Genomic DNA, 18,603 nt, shown 5'->3' with positions numbered 1-18,603 from the left:
TCCTCCCATCACTGTGATAAAAAGGGTTGCCATAATGCTTATTATCCATGCTACTATTGAAGGAACTAAAATCTTGTCTTTCTTAAAATGTGGCAATCATTCCCGTAAGACTGGGTGCCTGTCCAACAGCCTGAATCCTACACTATCAGAATGCTGTTGTTGTTGCATCCCCAATTCCTCCAATAAGGAAAGACCGTCACTCAACTGAACTGTGATAGCTCTACATTGCAGTGTATTTTTAACACCTCCAAGTAGTTTATCCAGTCCTCTGCATAGACTTCATTATCATGTTTATCATCGTAGCTATTCTTCAAAGGAAACATGCTTTTCTCCTTCATAGGAATAAAATTCTGTTTGCAAAGGGTGGGGGTGAGCAAAACAAAGGGACGCAATTCTCTGCTGAATACCGTACAATAAAATGATGTTGGTGGGTGAGGAACCCAGCTCCTTTGATGACCACACAATTGCTCTGGTACCAGAGATGCTCTGTAACATATTCAAGCAAGACCCTAGCCCCCAGTCTCCAATGCAACACAGAAGACAATGGCTAGGGCTGGTTAGATGTCCTCATGTCACCCCATTCTGTGATTGTTCCATACGCTGGCTCTGACTCACCATCTACTTTGTTTGCCTCCCTGTACATCTTGGAGATTTCCTATAATTAATTTCAGAATGGCTACATGTACAGCTTGCTGCCATTTCCAATTTGTGTCTTTCCCCCCTTCAGACAGATGAGCAAAAGTGCATACACATATTGCATCAGGCAATTCCTACTTGCGCTGACTTTGATTCAATCAATACAGCTCATGCATGTCTTGTCACTGATTTGATTACAATGCAAAAGGAATCTTGCTGCTTTTGTGTGATTGCACGGCGATTCCTTTTGGCTGCAGTGTAACTATGCCTTGTAAAGATTACTTGACCACAAGATCAGTTAATCCCCATACATGGAAAGAAAATCAAGTCAGGATTTTTATTTTTATTTTAATTTTTGTCAGCATCCTTAAAGATTTCTATTTGCATGTGTTGGTTAATCCATTAACACTCTTGTTTTGAAACTAAAGCATATGCAATGGAGCAAAGGCCAAATGCTACGAATGGATCGTTATTCATTATTCTTCCTAGAGTAGCACCCAAGCAGCTTTCCTGCTAGTGAGCACTCAATAAATAATTGAAACAGGCTTGAATAATACATAGGAGGCTTTCCATTTCCTTTGTTTCAGTCACATCAGTCTCAATGGAAATTCGGAAAGTTTATCGTTATGGATCTTAATGTTGACTACTAGTGTACATAACAAAACAACAGCACATTCTCAAAGCAAATTGCCAAATGTTGACGTCTCCGTTCCCTGTTTTTACAGTTACAGCCAAACACCTTAAATATTTGCTCAGAAAAAGAGAGCTAAATCTGGAGCATATCACTTAGGCTCAGAGATTGCAGCACCTTACAGGTCTTCAGCTAACCGTCTTTTTAAATAAATAAAGGGTCAGACATCGACACATCTGCGCAAGCTATTTAAAAACATGGCTTCCTGTGCCTTCAGTTGCTGATCCACTGAGAGACAACTGCTCTGGGCTCTTTGTCAACTCTTACCAATCTGAACCCATTCCATCTCGCTGCAAAGCAGAGGGAAAGGAGAAAAGCAGATTGTTCCACTGACTTTGCTGACAGACCTCTGACCTTTGTCTCCACCTCAGAAGTCAGTAGCCACTCCAGCAAGCTATCTGAATTCTCTCAGTTCCAGCTATAAGAGCTGTAGCTTTAATAACTGCTGGCCAAGCTCACTCCCCCCCCCCTTTCCTCTTTCCTTTTGTGTCCTGTCTTTAAAAATCTAAGCCTACTTTTTATTAAGCAGCTACACTGGGTGCTGTTTTGGCTGAAGAGCAAAAAGCATCTTGGAAGATTGAAGGTGTTAAGCGCATGCTTGCCTCTTGGTACTGCAACCATGCACAGTTCCCTTTAAATCTACCAAAGTTATGGAGTGGGGGAGAAGCAGCATTTGCATCGCTTCATCCATGACATTTCTAGGCTATAACTTTTCGGAGGGGGCCGTTATTTGAGAAAATAGTCTCACAACTCCAAACAAGCAAGGTTGCTGCTGTGAAATCTTCTAAGGGGCAGACGGGGCTTGTCAACCTGGGAAGGTAGCCCATCTAGGAGAAGAAGGAGATACAGTTTTACCTTGGTTCTCAAATTTAATCCATTTCAGGAGTCTGTTCGACTCCCAGAACAGTTTGAGAACCAAGGCACGACTTCCAAGAAACCTTGGAAGCCGCAAAAGCCACACTGGATGTTCGGCTTCTGAAAATCGTTCGAAAACCGGAACACTCACTTCCGGTTTTCGATCGTTTGGGAGCCAAAATGTACGAGTTTCAAGGCGTTCGGCTTTAGAAGTTCCACTGTAAAGCAAAGCCAAAAAAATGAGCAGGCAAAAAGAAATAGGCAATTCCACAACAACACAAAGCCAAAAAGTTTTATACTGTCAGTTAAAACAGCACAATTTTTGTTTGTTTGTTTTTAATCTGCATAAGGAAAGCCAGATGAATAGAGGCTGAGAAAAAAAAATTAACCAGCATTCTGCTGTGAAGCACAGTGCCTCAAGGGATGTATTGCGCTTCTCCTTGTAACACAGATCCTTATTCAGCACTAGCTTTGGTTTTTTAAAGAAGATTTGAGAATATTTTGCCTCTGTGTCAGAGCAGAAGAGCTGCAGCGAAGCATGGGTGAGCAGACCAATGATTTGGAGCCTCCACTTCCTGCAGTGTGCATGCACACGAAAGCTCATGCCAAGAACAAACTTAGTTGGTCTCTAAGGTGCTACTGGAAGGAATTTTTTATTTTGTTTTGTTTTGACTATGGCAGACCAACACGGCTACCTACCTGTAACTGCAAATATTTTTGGAGACACATTTCAAGGAATTATGGGAAATTTGTAGCTGTGGTCATTGGCTAGGGCTGATGGGAACCGGAGCACAACAGGAAATGGAGGGTCACAGGTTTGTGGAGAGGTCAGAGCTCGTCATGGATGGAGAAGAAGAAGAAGAAGAAGAAGAAGAAGAAGAAGAAGAAGAAGAAGAAGAAGAAGAAGAGGAGGAGGAGGAGGAGGAGGAGGAGGAGGAGGAGGAGGAGTTTGGATTTGATATCCCGCTTTTCACTACCCAAAGGAGTCTCAAAGCAGCTTACATTCTCCTTTTCCCTTCCTCCCCCACAACAAACACTCTGTGAGGTGAGTGGGGCTGAGAAACTTCAAAGAAGTGTGACTAGCGCAAGGTCACCCAGCAGCTGCATGTGGAGGAGCGGAGAGGCGAACCCGGTTCCCCAGATTACAAGTATACCACTCTTAACCACTACACCACACTGGAGCTCATACCTGCATTGACCATTCATGCCCTTGCCAAATAAAGGCTTTGTTTGTAGTTAATGCCAATCAATGAATGGCATCTGTTTCTTGGCTAGCTATATTAGAATTAATCTTCAGTATGCTGATAAATCATTGTACCTTTATTACATCAGTCAAGTAAAACAAACACATCATTTTAATGTGTTTTCTAGGCACTAGTTTTTGCATTGTGCTTTGTCTACTGAGATGCTGTGCGGTTCATTTGGGATTACAATCATGTCAAAAATTGGTAGTATTCATTTCAGAGGAATGGTAACATTAAAGAAAGAGATAAATAGGTAGAGGAAATGAAAAGATTCTTTACTCATTTCTAACCTCTTTACCTTCATGTAACTACCAAACCATAGTCTATCAGTACATCTGAATGTAGCCAAAGTCTATGCAGACATAACAAAAGCCTATTCACAGATTTAGGACACACAGTGCATCCCTAGGAGAGAGTACAGAGTGGCAACCCAGCTCCCTCAGCTTCCTTGACTCTTGGAGAAGCAGCAGTGGGGGAGAGACAAAGGCAGAGGGAAGCGTACAAAAGGCTGGAGTGGAAATGCAGCTTCTGCCTGTGTCTGGCTCCATCTCACGGCTATGTCTCCATCTGAGTTCCACTTGCCGCCTTTGGCTATGCTGGCCAGGGATGGTGGGAGTTGTCTTTCATGTTAAACAGCACCTGGCAAGCCAAAGGTTATGTACCTCTGCCATAGCATCCAGGAGAGGGGTGGGGGAACTCAGGCCTGAGGTGCGGGGAAATGCCACCCTGTGGCCATCTCTCTATACATACACAAGTCGCACACCTTCACCAGGCCTTCTCTACTCCCTCCTCAGGTGCATAACAGAGGCAATGTCTCTTGCTTGCCCAGATGGAAAGGAGTGTGGATTGTGTATGTACAGAAACTTCAGCTATTCGCAGGGCTGAAATGCCTCTTGTACACAGATAAGTGTTCTGTCCATTGCTCCGCCCCCTTTTGCCTCTGGCCCCGCCTACTCAGAAGGTTTCCCATGAGGGCACAGCTGCTTGATTGGCGCTCAGAAAGCACCACACCAAAGAGATTTATATTATTATTATTTGTCACAGCCAAGGATACACACAAAGAAACTCCAGTTATTGGCAGCTCTATAGGGGTAGAAGGAAAGCATATGCATATTAACACATCACAATCTGTTTTAACAACTGAGATTCTTTTAGCAATTAGCAAAGCATTATTTTGCAGTTAGGATGTACACAAGTGGTTTTCCCCGCTCCCTCCTTAAGAGTGATATTTTTCTCTCTCTTTTTTAATTAGAATGGAGTGAATCATGCCAAATAATTTGCTTCTTGTATTATTGGCTTTGTGTTTGTGAGTAAGCTCCAATTATCTCAAACGTGTTATTTTTTCTTCTTTTTGACATTAAGAAGCCAAAATATTTTTCCCCAAAACAAAATTAGTTGTGTGGTGCCTGTACCAGTGTGAAAATGGGTTCGAATGAGAGAGAGAGAGAGAGAGAGAGAGAGAGAGAGAGAGAGAGAGAGAGAGAGAGAGAATGCAACTTGATAAATTTCTACCGTTGGTAGTTGTGAAAGACATGATTTAGGAACTGAACAAAAGAAGACTGGGTTTAATGGCTTGTTGTGGATGGAATGAAACAGGTCACATTAAAGGTCACTTTTCTCCAGATTAATGGGGATCTGGTGGCTCCCACAGAGAAATCCTATATTTGTCTACTCAAAAGTAAACCCCATTGAGTTCAACGGGGCTTACACCCAGGAAGCTGGGTACAGCATTACAGTTGGGAAGGGCCATAGCTCAGTGGTAGAGCATCCGCCTTGCAAGCAGAAGGTCCCAGGTTTAATAATAATAATAATAATAATAATAATAATAATAAATGTATACTCCGCCTATCGGACTGGGTTTCCCCAGCCACTCTGGGCAGCTCCCAACAGAATATTAAAAACATAATAAAACATCAATCATGTGTGTGTGTGTGTGTGTGTGTGTGTGTGTGTGTGTAAATATTGTTTAATATACACAATTAATATATTTAAGGGTAAGCACTCCTAAACATAATGAGACCTACTCCTGAGTAAGTATGCGCTGAATCAGGTTGCCAGACTGAGATCCGTACAACAGGATTGCAACTCCATGTGCACTGACCTGAGATGAAGCCGTGCTCCGGTCAAAATGCAGGGCAAGCCTTACTTGTGCCTAAAGGTAAAGGTAAAGGACCCCCGACAGTTAAGTCCAGTCACAAACAACTCTGGGTTCTGGTGCTCATCTCTTTTTACAGGCCGAGGGAGCTGATGTTTGTCTGCAGAGAGTTTTTCCGTGCCATGTGGCCAGCATGACAAAGCTGCTTCTGGCGAACCAGAGCAGCGCACGGAAACACCGTTTACCTTTCTGCCAGAGTGGTACCTATTTATCTACTTGCACTTTGATGTGCTTTCAAACTGCTAGGTGGGCAAGAGCTGGGACTGAGCAACAGGAGCTCACCCCATCACGGGGATTCGAACCACCGACCTTCTGATTAGCAAGCCCTAGGCTCTGTGGTTTAACCCACAGCGCCACCAGCATCCACAAAATACTGAAAGCAATAATAATGTGTCAGTGCGAAAGAGGTATTTTCCCCACAGTGGTATTGAACAACTGGATACCTCGCTGCATATATTCAAGACTGCACCCCTGTTACAATATGCATTTACCTGGGAGTAAGTCTCAATCAAGTTAACAGTGTTTGCTTATGAGTAGGCACAAGAGGGATGCGGGTGGTGCTGTGGTCTAAACCACTGAGCCCAGGGCTTGCCGATTGGAAGGTTGACGGTTTGAATCCCCGCGATGGGGTGAGCTCCCATTGCTCTGTCCCAGCTCCTGCCAAGCTAGCAGTTTGAAAGCACGTCAAAGTGCAAGTAGATAAATAGGTACCGCTCCAGCATGACAAATATTAAAAACATAATATTAGAATATTAAAAACATAATAAAACATCCAACGTGTGTGTGTGTGTGTGTGTGTGTGTGTGTGTGTGTGTAAATAGCTGTATGCCAGCTCCCTTGGCCAGTAACGCAAGATGAGCACCACAACCCCAGAGTCGGACATGACTGGACCTAATGGTCAGGGGTCCCTTTACATTTATATATACACAGAGCAGTTCTGGGTCAGGTTAGAGGAAGAGTAGAGGGAGAGCTGGCCCGTTTCGCCTCACAGGGTCTGAGGAAGACACAAGTGCCTTTGCTGTTTGTTTTCATGTTTGTCTCACAGCAACAACAAAAAACTGGCTACTTGAGCCGCTTTAAGAAGTCCTGAATGTTGCCAAGGGCCACCAAAAATAGCCACAAGGGCTGAATGTGGCCCCCAGGCTACATGTTGGACCATTCTGTTATAGAGGTTGCCGGGCAGCAAGTTCCATCACCCCTGACCATTGGTCATGCTGGCTTGGTCTGATGCGACCTGCAGTCCAGAAACACCTGGAGCGCCACAGATTCCCCACCCCAGTCCTACAAAATCGCATCCTGGGTAGGTCTAACCACACTCAGCTGGAAATAAATTGCATCGCTTTGGGTGGAATTGATTTGCACATAATGATATGCTGAGAATCACAGCCTTTGATTCCCCCAAACAAAAGACGTCTTGTGAAAAATACCTCTTTTGTTCCCTATACCAACTGACAAAAGCCCAAAGAACGGGCTTTAGAAACACGTCTCTTTTCTCTGAGGATGTAGGTTAGAAGGAGATGTTCTGGTGCTTGCGAGTGACTTACGCATCTCACATTGGTTCTAGCACATTTCCCAGACCAGCTATGTGCCTGGAATATTTGCGGTGGTACATACGAAAGAAAAGGGCCTGAAAGAGAAGCAGTGAAGAGCTGCTCCACTGTGCTTAGAGTGGTCACCAACAGGGATGATTGTGACTAAGGGCAAGGGCCTCTACAGGGACTCCTGTCTGAAAACTGGAAAACCAGTTCCAGTCAGACAGCCTTGAGCCAGATGGACCAATGGTTTGACTGTGCACACATCACCCCCCCAAAAAGGGAGGGAGGGGAGGGAGGGGGGAATGAAGGTACAGATTTGCATAAATAATAATAATAATATCATTATCATAATTTATTATTTATACCCTATCTGGCTGGGTTCCCCCGGCCACTCTGGGTGGCTCCCAACAAAATATAAAAAATATGATAAAACATCAAACATTTAAAACTTCCCTAAACACGGCTGCCTTCAGATGTCTTCTAAAAGTCAGATAGTTGTTTATTTCCTTGACATCTGATGGGAGGGTGTTCCACAGGGCAGGCGGCACTACCGAGAAGGCCCTCTGCCTGGTTTCCTGTAACCTCACTTCTCGCAGGGAGGGAACCGCCAGAAGGCCCTCAGAGCTGGACCTCAGTGTCCAGGCTGTACAATGGGGGTGAAGACACTCCTGGGCCGAGGCTGTTCAGGCTTTATTGTCAGCACCAACAATTTGAATTGTGCTCAGAAACGTACTGTGAGCCAATGTAGGTCTTTCAGGACTGGTGTTACAGTATATGGTCTTGGCGGCCACTCCCAGTCACCAGTCTAGCTGCCACATTCTGGATTAGTTGCAGTTTCCGGGTCACCTTCAAAGGTAGCCCCACGTAGAGCGCATTGCAGTAGTCCAAGCGAGAAATAACTAGAGCATGCACCACTCCGGGGAGACAGTCTGTGGGCAGGTAGGGTCTCAACACTTACTTATTCAAATTTATGTGCATAGCTGCAAATTAAGAGCTAGTAATTGTAATCTAAATAGAAACCGAAGACATCTCACCATGGTGGAGAAGTCTGTGGCCAACTCTGGTGCCCTTGCTTTCCATTTTTTTTAGAGTTAGAGTTGTCTAAATGTTAGAGTTCCATCCCTAGCTCTGTCAACTTTTGCATCTGGCCCCTCCCGTTGCTGATATGCGGCTCTCAGAAAGTTGTCTTTGAGGCAATGTGGCCCCTGGGCTGAAAAAGGTGCCCCCCACCCCTGATGTAAAGGAAGTGATAGGCTCAGTGTAGCTGTATATTTTGGAGTGGCTAAAGATAGGGAGCTTTGCACCAAACTTTCTCCCTCTGTTTCCTTAACAATTCAGGCGGGGGGGGGCAGTAGGGGACATCCTTTGCCTTTGGGAAGCCTCAGCCTTAATCCCTGACACCTCCAGTTAGAAGGAGGAGGAGGAATGAGAGAGCCTCTGCTGCTGCTGCTAGTCAGAGCACACAGTACAGAGCAAATAGTCTGACCAGCTCCAAGGCAGCTGTTTCTATTCACCAAGACAACATCCACGAAGCTGAAATAGGAATAAAGGTCATAAAGTATAATGACAAATGAAACTGATACGGAAATTAAAAACACCATTGCCAATTACATTACTGCTCGGCCTATTGTTCTCAAAACGTGACGTCTGTCTCCCTAGGGATGTGAATGGACATTAATAATTGGCAAAGTGAATAGAGAGGCTCTTGCTGGAACCGCTGGACCCTTTCCGCATCTGTTTGTGTTTGCAATGCGATAACTGTGTTGAACATTGCGATAGCAAAAGGAAAGTTGGGGCACAAGAGCTCTACTTTGAAAAGCCAGCTTAGCATTCACATCCATCTGGGAGAGGTGTATAGAGAAAAATATAAAGAGCCTTTCTTTCTTTCTTTCTTTCTTTCTTTCTTTCTTTCTTTCTTTCTTTCTTTCTTTCTTTCTCTGGAGGATGGAGACATTGCATGTGAACATCACATTAACCCAAAGTACCTCCACCCAATTTGAGAGTACTACAGATAATTTAGGCTTCAAGTCCCTTCAACCTTGGTCAGCATGGCCAATGGATTTTGGGAGTGGTCAGCCAAAATGTTTGAAGGACCCCAAGGTTAGGAAGGATTGGCATAACTGGCTATGCAGATGTCATTGGCCCAAAGATGGAAAGAAGATAAAGTCCCTACCGGAGAAGAATGGCAGGTCAAGTTGATGGATTATGCCAAAATGGCTAAAATGATTTGAAGAATCAGAAATCAGGAAGACCAAAATGTTAATAAGGAACAGGGAAAATCTATAACCTATCTTAAAAACCATTGCAAACAGTTAAAATCGTTAGTAGGATTGGAATAACACTTGTAGTGGGACACAATGGAGAGGTAAAAGATTTGGATTATTATAATAGATGCAGGAGGAAATGATTAACAATAGGACCCACAAAGGGGAGGAGGGAAGTCCAGGAGATTCTCTGGAATCTTGTTTCTATGATGTATGTTGGATATGTGACTGTAAAATTTTAATCTGAAAACCACACACACACATTGTTCTATAGCTGAAATGGGGCTAATGAGAATCAAGAGGGAGGTATCAGCACACTGGCATGAAAGCCAAAGTTTCCATAAGTAGGTGGGGGACTTAGGGGGAACAAACCTAACGCCCACAGAGATTTAAAAAAATAATAATAATTCTGAAATGTCCCAAGGACAGGATGAAGCAGACTCAATGGCCATGGTATGCTAGCTGAATGTTAGAGTGGGAAATCGAAAACAAGGAGGGGAGAGAAATGGAATGGACAGATGGCAGCCCATGGGTAGAAGTGAGAGTGGTTAATATTCTCCAGAGCCAACTGTTACCACTGGTCTTATAAAGGACCTGTGAGTGGGCTAAGAGGCCTCTTTAATGCTTGTTCTTATGCAGAAAGAAAAGAATCAGACTGAACCCCGACCAAAGGCCTGGCCGAACACCTCTGTCTTGCAGGCCCTGCAGAAAGACGTCAAATCCCACAGAAGAAGAAGAAGAGCTTGGATTTCATATCCTGCTTTTTCACTACCCAAAGGAGTCTCAAAGCGGCTAACATTCTCCTTTCCCTTCCTCCCCCACAACAAACACTCTGTGAGGTGAGTGGGGCTGAGAGACTTCAAAGAAGTGTGACTAGCCCAAGGTCACCCAACAGCTGCATGTGGAGGAGTGGAGACGCGAACCCGGTTCACCAGATTACGAGTCTACCGCTCTTAACCACTACACCACACTGGCTCTCCACACTGGCAGGGCCCTGGTCTCTTGTGAGAGAGCATTTCACCAGGCCAGGGCCATGGCCGAAAAGGGCCTGGGATCTTCAGGGTGTTATCATTTGCAGACCTTAAGGTCCTCCGTGGGGCATACCAGGAGAGGCAGTCCTGTAAGTACGAGGGTCCTAGGCCGTATAGGGCTTTAAAGGTTAAAACCAGCTCCTTAAACCTGATCCTGTATTCCACTGGGAGCCAATGCAGCTGGTATAGCACTGGATGAATGTGCTGCCACGGCGAGGACCCTGTAAGGAGTCTCGCCGCAGCATTCTGATGGGAAATTGTTTCCTTGAGTGAACGTGCATCATTAGAAAGTGCTGCTCTTCCCAGTGAAACTGCTGCAATGACTCTCAAGATTTGGGTATACAATATACAAAGTAACCAAGTGACTGATTTAGTTGTATGCAGCCCAGCCATTCATGAAGGCCCTGGAAAAATTAAGAGAGCATGTAATCTTCCATTTAAGCAGAACAAGATTAATGTACTCTAAGATATATTTTGATATGATATGATCTGTTATTTTTACCCTAGTTTTTTTGTCCATGGACTCACAATGTGGCTTGTGGGATTAAAAACAACAAAACATAAATAGCAATCATGAAAACAAAGGCTAAGATGGCAGCAGATCAAAAGCGATAGATTCTTCCCCACCAAAGCTGTTGTTGTTCATGGTCCAGCTCAGCCTTGGTTGAGGACTTGTTTCTAGAACTGAAGCTGAGCTGAAAGACTTGACAAGACCACCTCCCAGCAAACCACTATTCTAGGAGTAGTCAGTATGGTGCCCTACAGGTGTTTTGGACTACAACAGCCCCATCATAACATGGCCATTGGTCCAGAATGATGGGGGCTGTAATCCACAATGTCTGAAGCATTTGAGAAGCATCTTAAATTATCAAGCTTGCTAGGTTCCCTTTAGCCATTGGATGACTGTGAAACCATCTATGTCCAATTACACGTGTGCAAAATCACACCCTTCATATCTGAGAAGCAACAGCAACTTTTTGTGTTTCCACTGGAAAGGCATAATTGAGAGGTGCTTTTTTAAAAAGTTGTTTTCCTTTTTCCACCAAGCCCTTCTTCATTATCTAGCTGTTCAAGGGAGTCTCTTTCAAAATGGAGGGAATTAAGCAGTGAGATCCCTCAAGGATCTGTATTGGAGATGTGTGATTTAACTTAACAGTGCAATCCCCACATGTTTATTCAGAAGTTAAGTATCATTGTGTGCTTAGGATTGCGACCTTATTCATACATTATTTGGAGTTACAAGAACAAACAGAATGGTAGCCAAAGTTGCTCTCCAAAGCGGATGGACGGGCAACAAATCAGCAAATGAGATGCAAAGTTAGCAGAAAGTCAAGTATGTTGCACCAAGAAACATCTCCACATATACACTCATTTGTATGTGTGCATCTATAATATTTGTGCCTGTGAAAAGTTGTGCATTGGGTAGCTGCACAGATGGACAAACAGCTATATTTAACATGGTCTACACACTACAAGGAATCTCATCTCCTTGAAGAAGGTGAGGACAGATGGATAGGTTGTTCAGAAATTATAGGATGAGCTATTTGGGAAGGAGTACTTGGCATTATCTAACGTGGGTGGTGCTGTGGGTGAACCACAGAGCTTAGGGCTTGCTGATCAGGAGGTCAGCAGTTCGAATCCCCGCAATGCGGTGAGCTCCTGTTGCTCAGTGCCAGCTCCTGCCCACCTAGCAGTTCGAAAGCATGTCAAAGTGCAAGTAGATAAATAGGTACCGCTCCGGCAGGAAGGCAAACGGTGTTTTCGTGTGCTGCTCTGGTTTATCAGAAGCAGCTTTGTCATGCTGGCCACATGAACCGGAAGCTGTACGCCGGCTCCCTCGGCCAGTAACACAAGACGAGCGCCGCAACCCCAGAGTCGGACACGACAGGACCTAATGGTCAAGGGTCCCTTTACCTTTTACTTGGCATTGATTTAAATATAATCAGTATTTATATAGCTGCACTATGACAGGAGTCGTCTGAGTACCTCTCAAAGCAAAAGGTACAGCAGTTGGGGTTTTACAGATACTTTGTTATATAGAATCCGGATAGTGTCTTGATAAATCAGAAAATTATTCCCCCCTCCTTTTAATATGGACAAGATTTATGAATAATCCTGCCATCCACCTTAAGTCCTTAAGATGAGTTGGTCTAAAATTCAGACAGAGAGACCGCACTCCATTAATTATGAAGTATACTGTGGGCCTACTTATTCTCAGGTGATAAAGTTTGCGCACAGTGCCACTTTTAAGGAAGCATTTCTCTGAAACAATCCCCCAAGAGAAAACTGCCAATATTACTGTGGGATAGGGGGGAGATGCTAACTGAAGTGTTTTATAAACTTCAGGAATGTTCATGTGGCAGTAAAGTCCCATAGACTTTAGGATGTCAAAAATAAATGGATGTACATCTTGGTCCTTTATATGTATAAAACAAAGTGCCCATAGCTTTACAGTATAAACCCACACATTAACCTTATAAAAGGTGCTTTATTATTAAGCATAAATTTCACGGAAACTAAATAAAATGTGAAAATTACTGAGCTTGCCCAACTGCAGCTGAAGTTAAATACATGCTTAAATGTAGGCAAAACAATTCCCTTTTCAGGGGAAGGGTTTTTTAAAAAATATATATCTCAAATACAGTATATCTTTTCTCAGCTTACTCCTATTAAAATCAGTTCAACATACAATGGCAAAACAGCATTTATGAATCACAGAGAAATGGGCTTTTAGATGGTCTCCTTCCCTTCTGGAGTGCATCCCAGCCCACCATTGGCAATTCTGAGAATGTGAAGGCAGTGGACAACTTAAGCTTTCAAATCTCCAAGCCGTACTGGGGGGGGGGGGCAGACTGAGCCTGCTGGGAGATCCTTGCAGAAACATGTTTCTCAATAAGAACTAGAAGATAAAGGAGTAGGAATTTCCATAGGCAGTGAAGCCAGCCCTGCAAACCCATCTAAGCTACTTATTCCCCACAGAGAGGAGAAACCAAGGACTTACTGCTGAATTTATTCTCCTACAGCAGAAAGCAAATGCACATCTTGTAAATAATGCATGGTGGTTTTCTTTTTGTCCTTCAAACAGGGTGTGTGGGGATGGGAAGAAAGGACACATAAGGAAGAGATGTGCTGCTTCCTAGCAATTGCTTTGTAGTTGAGTCTCACCTAGCTCAATGGGACCAAGTGCAATAAGCTTTATAGAGCATGCCACACACATCTCTGTTCATGGTTGCTGTAGCTTTTCACTCAAAAAGGTCATCATCAAAACCCTATACACGTCCACACTAAAAATAAGTCCCATTGACTTCAGTGGAGCTCACTCCCAGGGAACTGGGCACAGAGTTGCCACCCAACCCTTAAAGAAAAAAGAAACTAATTCCATGGCCACTGTTCGTTACGTAAAGAGGAAATGGTGCTCTGATAAGATATTGCTGCTCACAATGGAAGGAAATGAATTTGCACTCCCGGCTCCTTGTGCGAAGGCAAACGGGAAGAGGCTGACATTCACTTGGGGTTACACCCTTCCAATGGGCAGAATAATTTTGTGGATCCAGGTACACATCTGGAGGATTGTTTGTTTATTTATTTCCCTTCCCCTTCCCAGACATCTACCTTGCCTCCACTTATTTCACCTAATAGTTTAGAAATCTCCTGCGTCTGGTGTCCATTTCATTTACCGGGGACTACCATGAAGAAAAAAGAGTCTGACAAACTAGCTGTGCAAGGAGCTGCATCTCTGAATCAGGATGTGAAATGAAAGTAAGGGAAGGGCAATCTGGAAAGAATCTGAAATATGCATTTGGCAGAAAAGCAGATCTAAGGAGTCTGACCCAAAGAAACTTGGCTTTTTAAAAACAGGGGCTTATGCAGAGAATCTCTTCCCCCAAAGCTCTAGCAACTGAACCACATCGCTATTTAATAGAAGAGAAACTTTGGCAATGCTAAATACCACCTTATCTATCAGACAGCAATGGAATTAAGCCAGGGTCACCATGCATTTTGCTTTCCTTCTCCAAATGACTCCTCTGTTGAGCTGAGGCACCTCTGGTCTGCATGCCACAAGTTAGGCTTACTTATTATGCTACTTTGATGTGATTTCCCTCTCAGCCTCCCCCGCTCAATGCACACACTTTCAAAAACCTGATACAATTCCCAGTGAACAGGGGAACACCCATTAACCACAATGGAAGTTAGATCAGGTCTTTCTTGCATAACTGCCAGCAGGGTGGTGGAGTGGAAAGCAGCAATGCACATATTTATTGCTCTATTTTTCTAGGGACTTCACAGGAGCTGTTCTGACCAGGAACGTTTCGTAAGACCAAATGCTGGGTGTTTAGCAGTCTAGATTAATCAAATGCACAGCAGTCTCTTGATTTACATAAAGAGAGTGATAGCTTGGTTTCAACTTCAGGAGAACCAGAAAGGAGATGTTTGAAAGGCTCTTTGAAGCCATAAATTAGTAGCATGCATATATTCATCAAGCGGGTTTTTCTTTCCTTAAGGTCCCTTGCTCCTCTTCTTAGACATGACATTTCTAACCTTAGCTTTCAGCTTGTTTCAGCTTGTTTGTTACAGCCTAGCATTTCATTTTTATTACATTCACACTGCAATTGCATGAAATTTAAATTTTAATCCCAGGTGCAAACTCTTTGTGTCCAGCTGTTCTTGACAGAAATGTTTTTAAAGCAGGTCCCATGGCTAAAGGCAGTTTCATCTCCGGATTTGCATGCACAAGTGAGTTCCTCAGTTATGATTAGCATTCTGGTTACCCAGGAAAAATTGCCTCCTGCAGACATTTCAGCAGGAGAGTGAAACCAGAGGGCGTCTGTGTTTTGCCAGCAATTATAACAGGTTACCAAACTCACCAGGTGAAGCAAGCACCAATTGGCACTGATCTTAAACCCTACAGTGCCATGCTTATCTGGCAGTGGGGTCTTTGAACAGTCACTATCTGAACCTGCTGCAACTGAAGAGGCAGAAGAATTAGCCATGAGGATTTCCTCCGCCTCCCCTTCTAACTTGGAGAACATAATCACAGAAGTGCGTGCATTTGGCTGTTAGTGGCTACAAGAACATAATGTGCATCCATCATTCAAAAGACTGCAAAAAAATGGAAAATGAAAATCTAGGCAGAGCATTTGGTTTCAGAGCAGCCATCCACCGATAAGAGTTTCAAAGAACTCTGTCTTTAAAAATACCCCCTTTGCTCCTGTAAAATGCATGTACAGATCTCTCCAACTTTGCAAGGTGATTCTATCAGCATCATGCACATTTTTTTTTGTTTTTGTTTTTAGAGGGTGGGTGTATTTTGTAATAAATAAACAAACAAATAAGCACGAGATAGAGGACCTTACCTTTCTGACCCCATTAAAGCCATATTCTGCAGCAACTTGCTTGGCCTCTGCTTCTCCCCCTTTGTGAAACTCAACCCAGAAATGATTCGTGTAGATGGGTCTTTCGGAGGCAGAGGCAAAACGAAGAAGCCCTATGAAAAAGAGGCCGGCTGTCTTCCAGTGTGGAGCAGCGTCTGCCTTCATGGCTCTTTCGGACAAGGAGTGCAAGGGAATGGTGGCTCGTGGCTGAGTATGAGAACTGAAATAACGGGTAAGCAAAAGGAAGAGGATATAAATAATATAATGCCGACTTTGGGGTGGAGGGTGGGGGGAGGCTGATCAACGGGCGAGCTGAAGGCAGCAGATCAACCGGTGCTGTGGCTTAGCATGTCTGTGCCTGGAGAAGAGGGGAAATCCGATGGGGCTGGCAGCTCGTGAAATTATGCTGATGTGTGGTGCGTGTGTGTGTGTGTGTGTGTATGTATGTGCGCGCGCGATGCCAGATCTGCATTTTTCAGCTCCTCCTCATCTCTAACACAGCGAGGCGGCTAAAAGAAAGCACCAACCCGAGCGAGGTGGGACTGCGAGGCTGCCAATCGCGGCCAGGCAAGAGGGTGTGCGCTCCTCCCTCCTCTGCCTCCCAGCTGAACGCGCTGGCTGGAGGGCTGGCACCCAGGACAGGCAAACCTTCCTAGCGGCGGCGACTTGCCTGATTCAGCACCTTGGAGAATTCCTCCATTTCTCCAAGCCCTGCGCGAGAGTAAGGAAAAGCCTAAGCAGGGGAAGGTGAAGCCCAAGGAGAGGGAGATAGGTATGCCCTCCAATTAGCATCCGTGCTGTCACTGTTTTGCCTCCGAGGGAGGCGATGCTGAAACAACAGCCACGTTCCCATCCAGAACCTCCCTGAGCTTATCCCGGGCTAACGTTACATTCCTGCGCGATGAGGGACTCCTCCCTTCCCCTTGCAACAAGGGAAGCTCTCTCTCCAAAGGGCTTTCCCAGACTAAATGGCCTTTGCCCGTTCTTCTATTGCAGGGTTGCTGAGCTTTGATTCGGAGGGGCAGGGACGTTTCCAGAATCCTCTGCTGAGCTTGGCTGGGGTAGGAGATCTCTCTAACAACTGGTGGATCAGGGGGTGTGGGTCGCTTTCCCACATCACCATTGAGATGAAAGTGTTGCAGCTCAAAACACTCGATTGATTCGTCAGCTATGTAATTTGAAGATCCCGTTAGCTGGCCAAAGGGTGAAACTGATAGGCAAATCAAGGGGAAGCATTTATAAATCAATACCCCACTTCCAGATTCTGAATGGAGTGCATGTGTGAGGCGAGAGGCTTCCTGTTAGTCAAGAGGAATACTGTGGAAAAACATGACAAGAACCTGCTAGATCAGGCCAAGAGGCAATATTTTTAATAATAATAATAATAATAATAATAATAATAATAATAATAATAATAATTATTATTATTTATTTGATTTTACACGTGTAGAGTTATAACAATACCAAATACATATAATTATTTAGAGTTTTTTCTGAATCTCCAGACTTCCCACCCTCCCCTCCATGGGTCCTATTGTCAACATTTTCAACTGCATATTATTTCATAATCCATATTTTATATCTCTCCATATTGTCCATAATATTTGTTACATTACAAGTGTTATTAGAATCCTGCTTACAGTGGTCTCTTAAATAAATTTTTCCCCCCCATTCTTTATTGAACTTTTTGTCTTCCTGGTTCCTGAGCTTTCCAGTCAGTTTTGCCATTTCAATGTAATCCAACAGCTTGGTTTGTCATTCCTCTCTGGTAGGGACTTTGTCTTCTTTCCATCTCTGGGCTGGCCAAGAGGCAACCTAGTCCAGCAACCTCTTCTCACAGCAGTCGACTAGATGCCCATGAGTAGAACTTTAGTGCAACAGCATTCTCCCCACTTCATACCCAGCAAACTGATATTTAGAGGGAGAACACTGCTATATCTACAGCACCTTCAAAGCATTTAACATTGTTTCATCCTGCTCTTACCAAATCTCAAAATGTGAACTTGGGCAGGAGATCAGAGCAGATGCAGTATTTCTTCCCTTGTATTTGTGGCTTGACTCACTTGGTTGAGCAATCTCAATTCATTTGCTCTGCGACGACCGTGTGAGTGCAGTTGTTTCCTTCTTGTGGCAGAGCCCATCATGGAGCAGTTAATAAACTGATGATATGGCAGCTGCAGCATCAATCAGGCTGGCTTTTCTGAAGGACTAGTCCAAGCTGAAGTTGCAAAAGATGCAGAATGGTACTGTTCAGGTGTAATGTTAACATTAACGTGTGACCAGCAAACTCACTTCCAGGCCCCCTTCTTTTCAGCACCATTTGTGTTTGGACAGCTCCAGTTGAAAAGTTGTTATGTCCGTTGACCAGACTTAAGACAAAAAAAAATAGCCTTATCAAGCTCACCTTTGATAGAGAAAGGATGGAATCCAGCAAAGATAGTCAAGGCTAATTCTTACTGAAATGAGTGGGACTAGTTAGCATAATTAGATGTTTGATTCCTATTTATTTCACTGAAAATTATTCATGACTGACTGTTACTGGGTTGTGTCCAATCCCAGTTGAAGGAGGGGGAGGCAAGACATTTTAAGGGAACTAGCTCAACCATCAAACAAATAGATTTCATTTGGTTTACATCTCTTGGGTGAGTGCAAAAGAAGTTTAATAGTAGAGAATAATTATTTAAAGTTATATAACCTTTGTTGTCCTGTTAATGGAAATGTAACACTCAAGAGGAATTGAGAAATATATCTTCCTTCTGAGATCTCTTTGGAGTAGACAGGCAGGACTCTGTTGTAAGTGAGTTACATAATCAGCAACAT

General features: G+C 43.9%; 1 protein-coding gene across 1 annotated transcript in view; it reads right to left on the bottom strand.

Annotated features, from left to right (window-relative positions):
* Nucleotides 1-16,003, bottom strand: part of PCSK2 (proprotein convertase subtilisin/kexin type 2) — a 113,227-nt gene extending 97,224 nt beyond the window's left edge. Inside the window, exon 1 of the mRNA XM_033142899.1 lies at nt 15,766-16,003. Within this exon, the coding sequence (XP_032998790.1) occupies nt 15,766-15,948 (183 nt within the window). The 5' untranslated portion in view covers nt 15,949-16,003. The remainder of the gene's footprint in view (nt 1-15,765) is intronic.
* Nucleotides 16,004-18,603: the final 2,600 nt, after the last annotated feature.

Source organism: Lacerta agilis, chromosome 3 (assembly GCF_009819535.1).
Source record: "Lacerta agilis isolate rLacAgi1 chromosome 3, rLacAgi1.pri, whole genome shotgun sequence".
Lineage (NCBI taxonomy): Eukaryota > Metazoa > Chordata > Lepidosauria > Squamata > Lacertidae > Lacerta > Lacerta agilis.
Note: the sequence above shows the minus strand (reverse complement) of the source record. Positions and strands in the feature narration are given on the sequence as shown.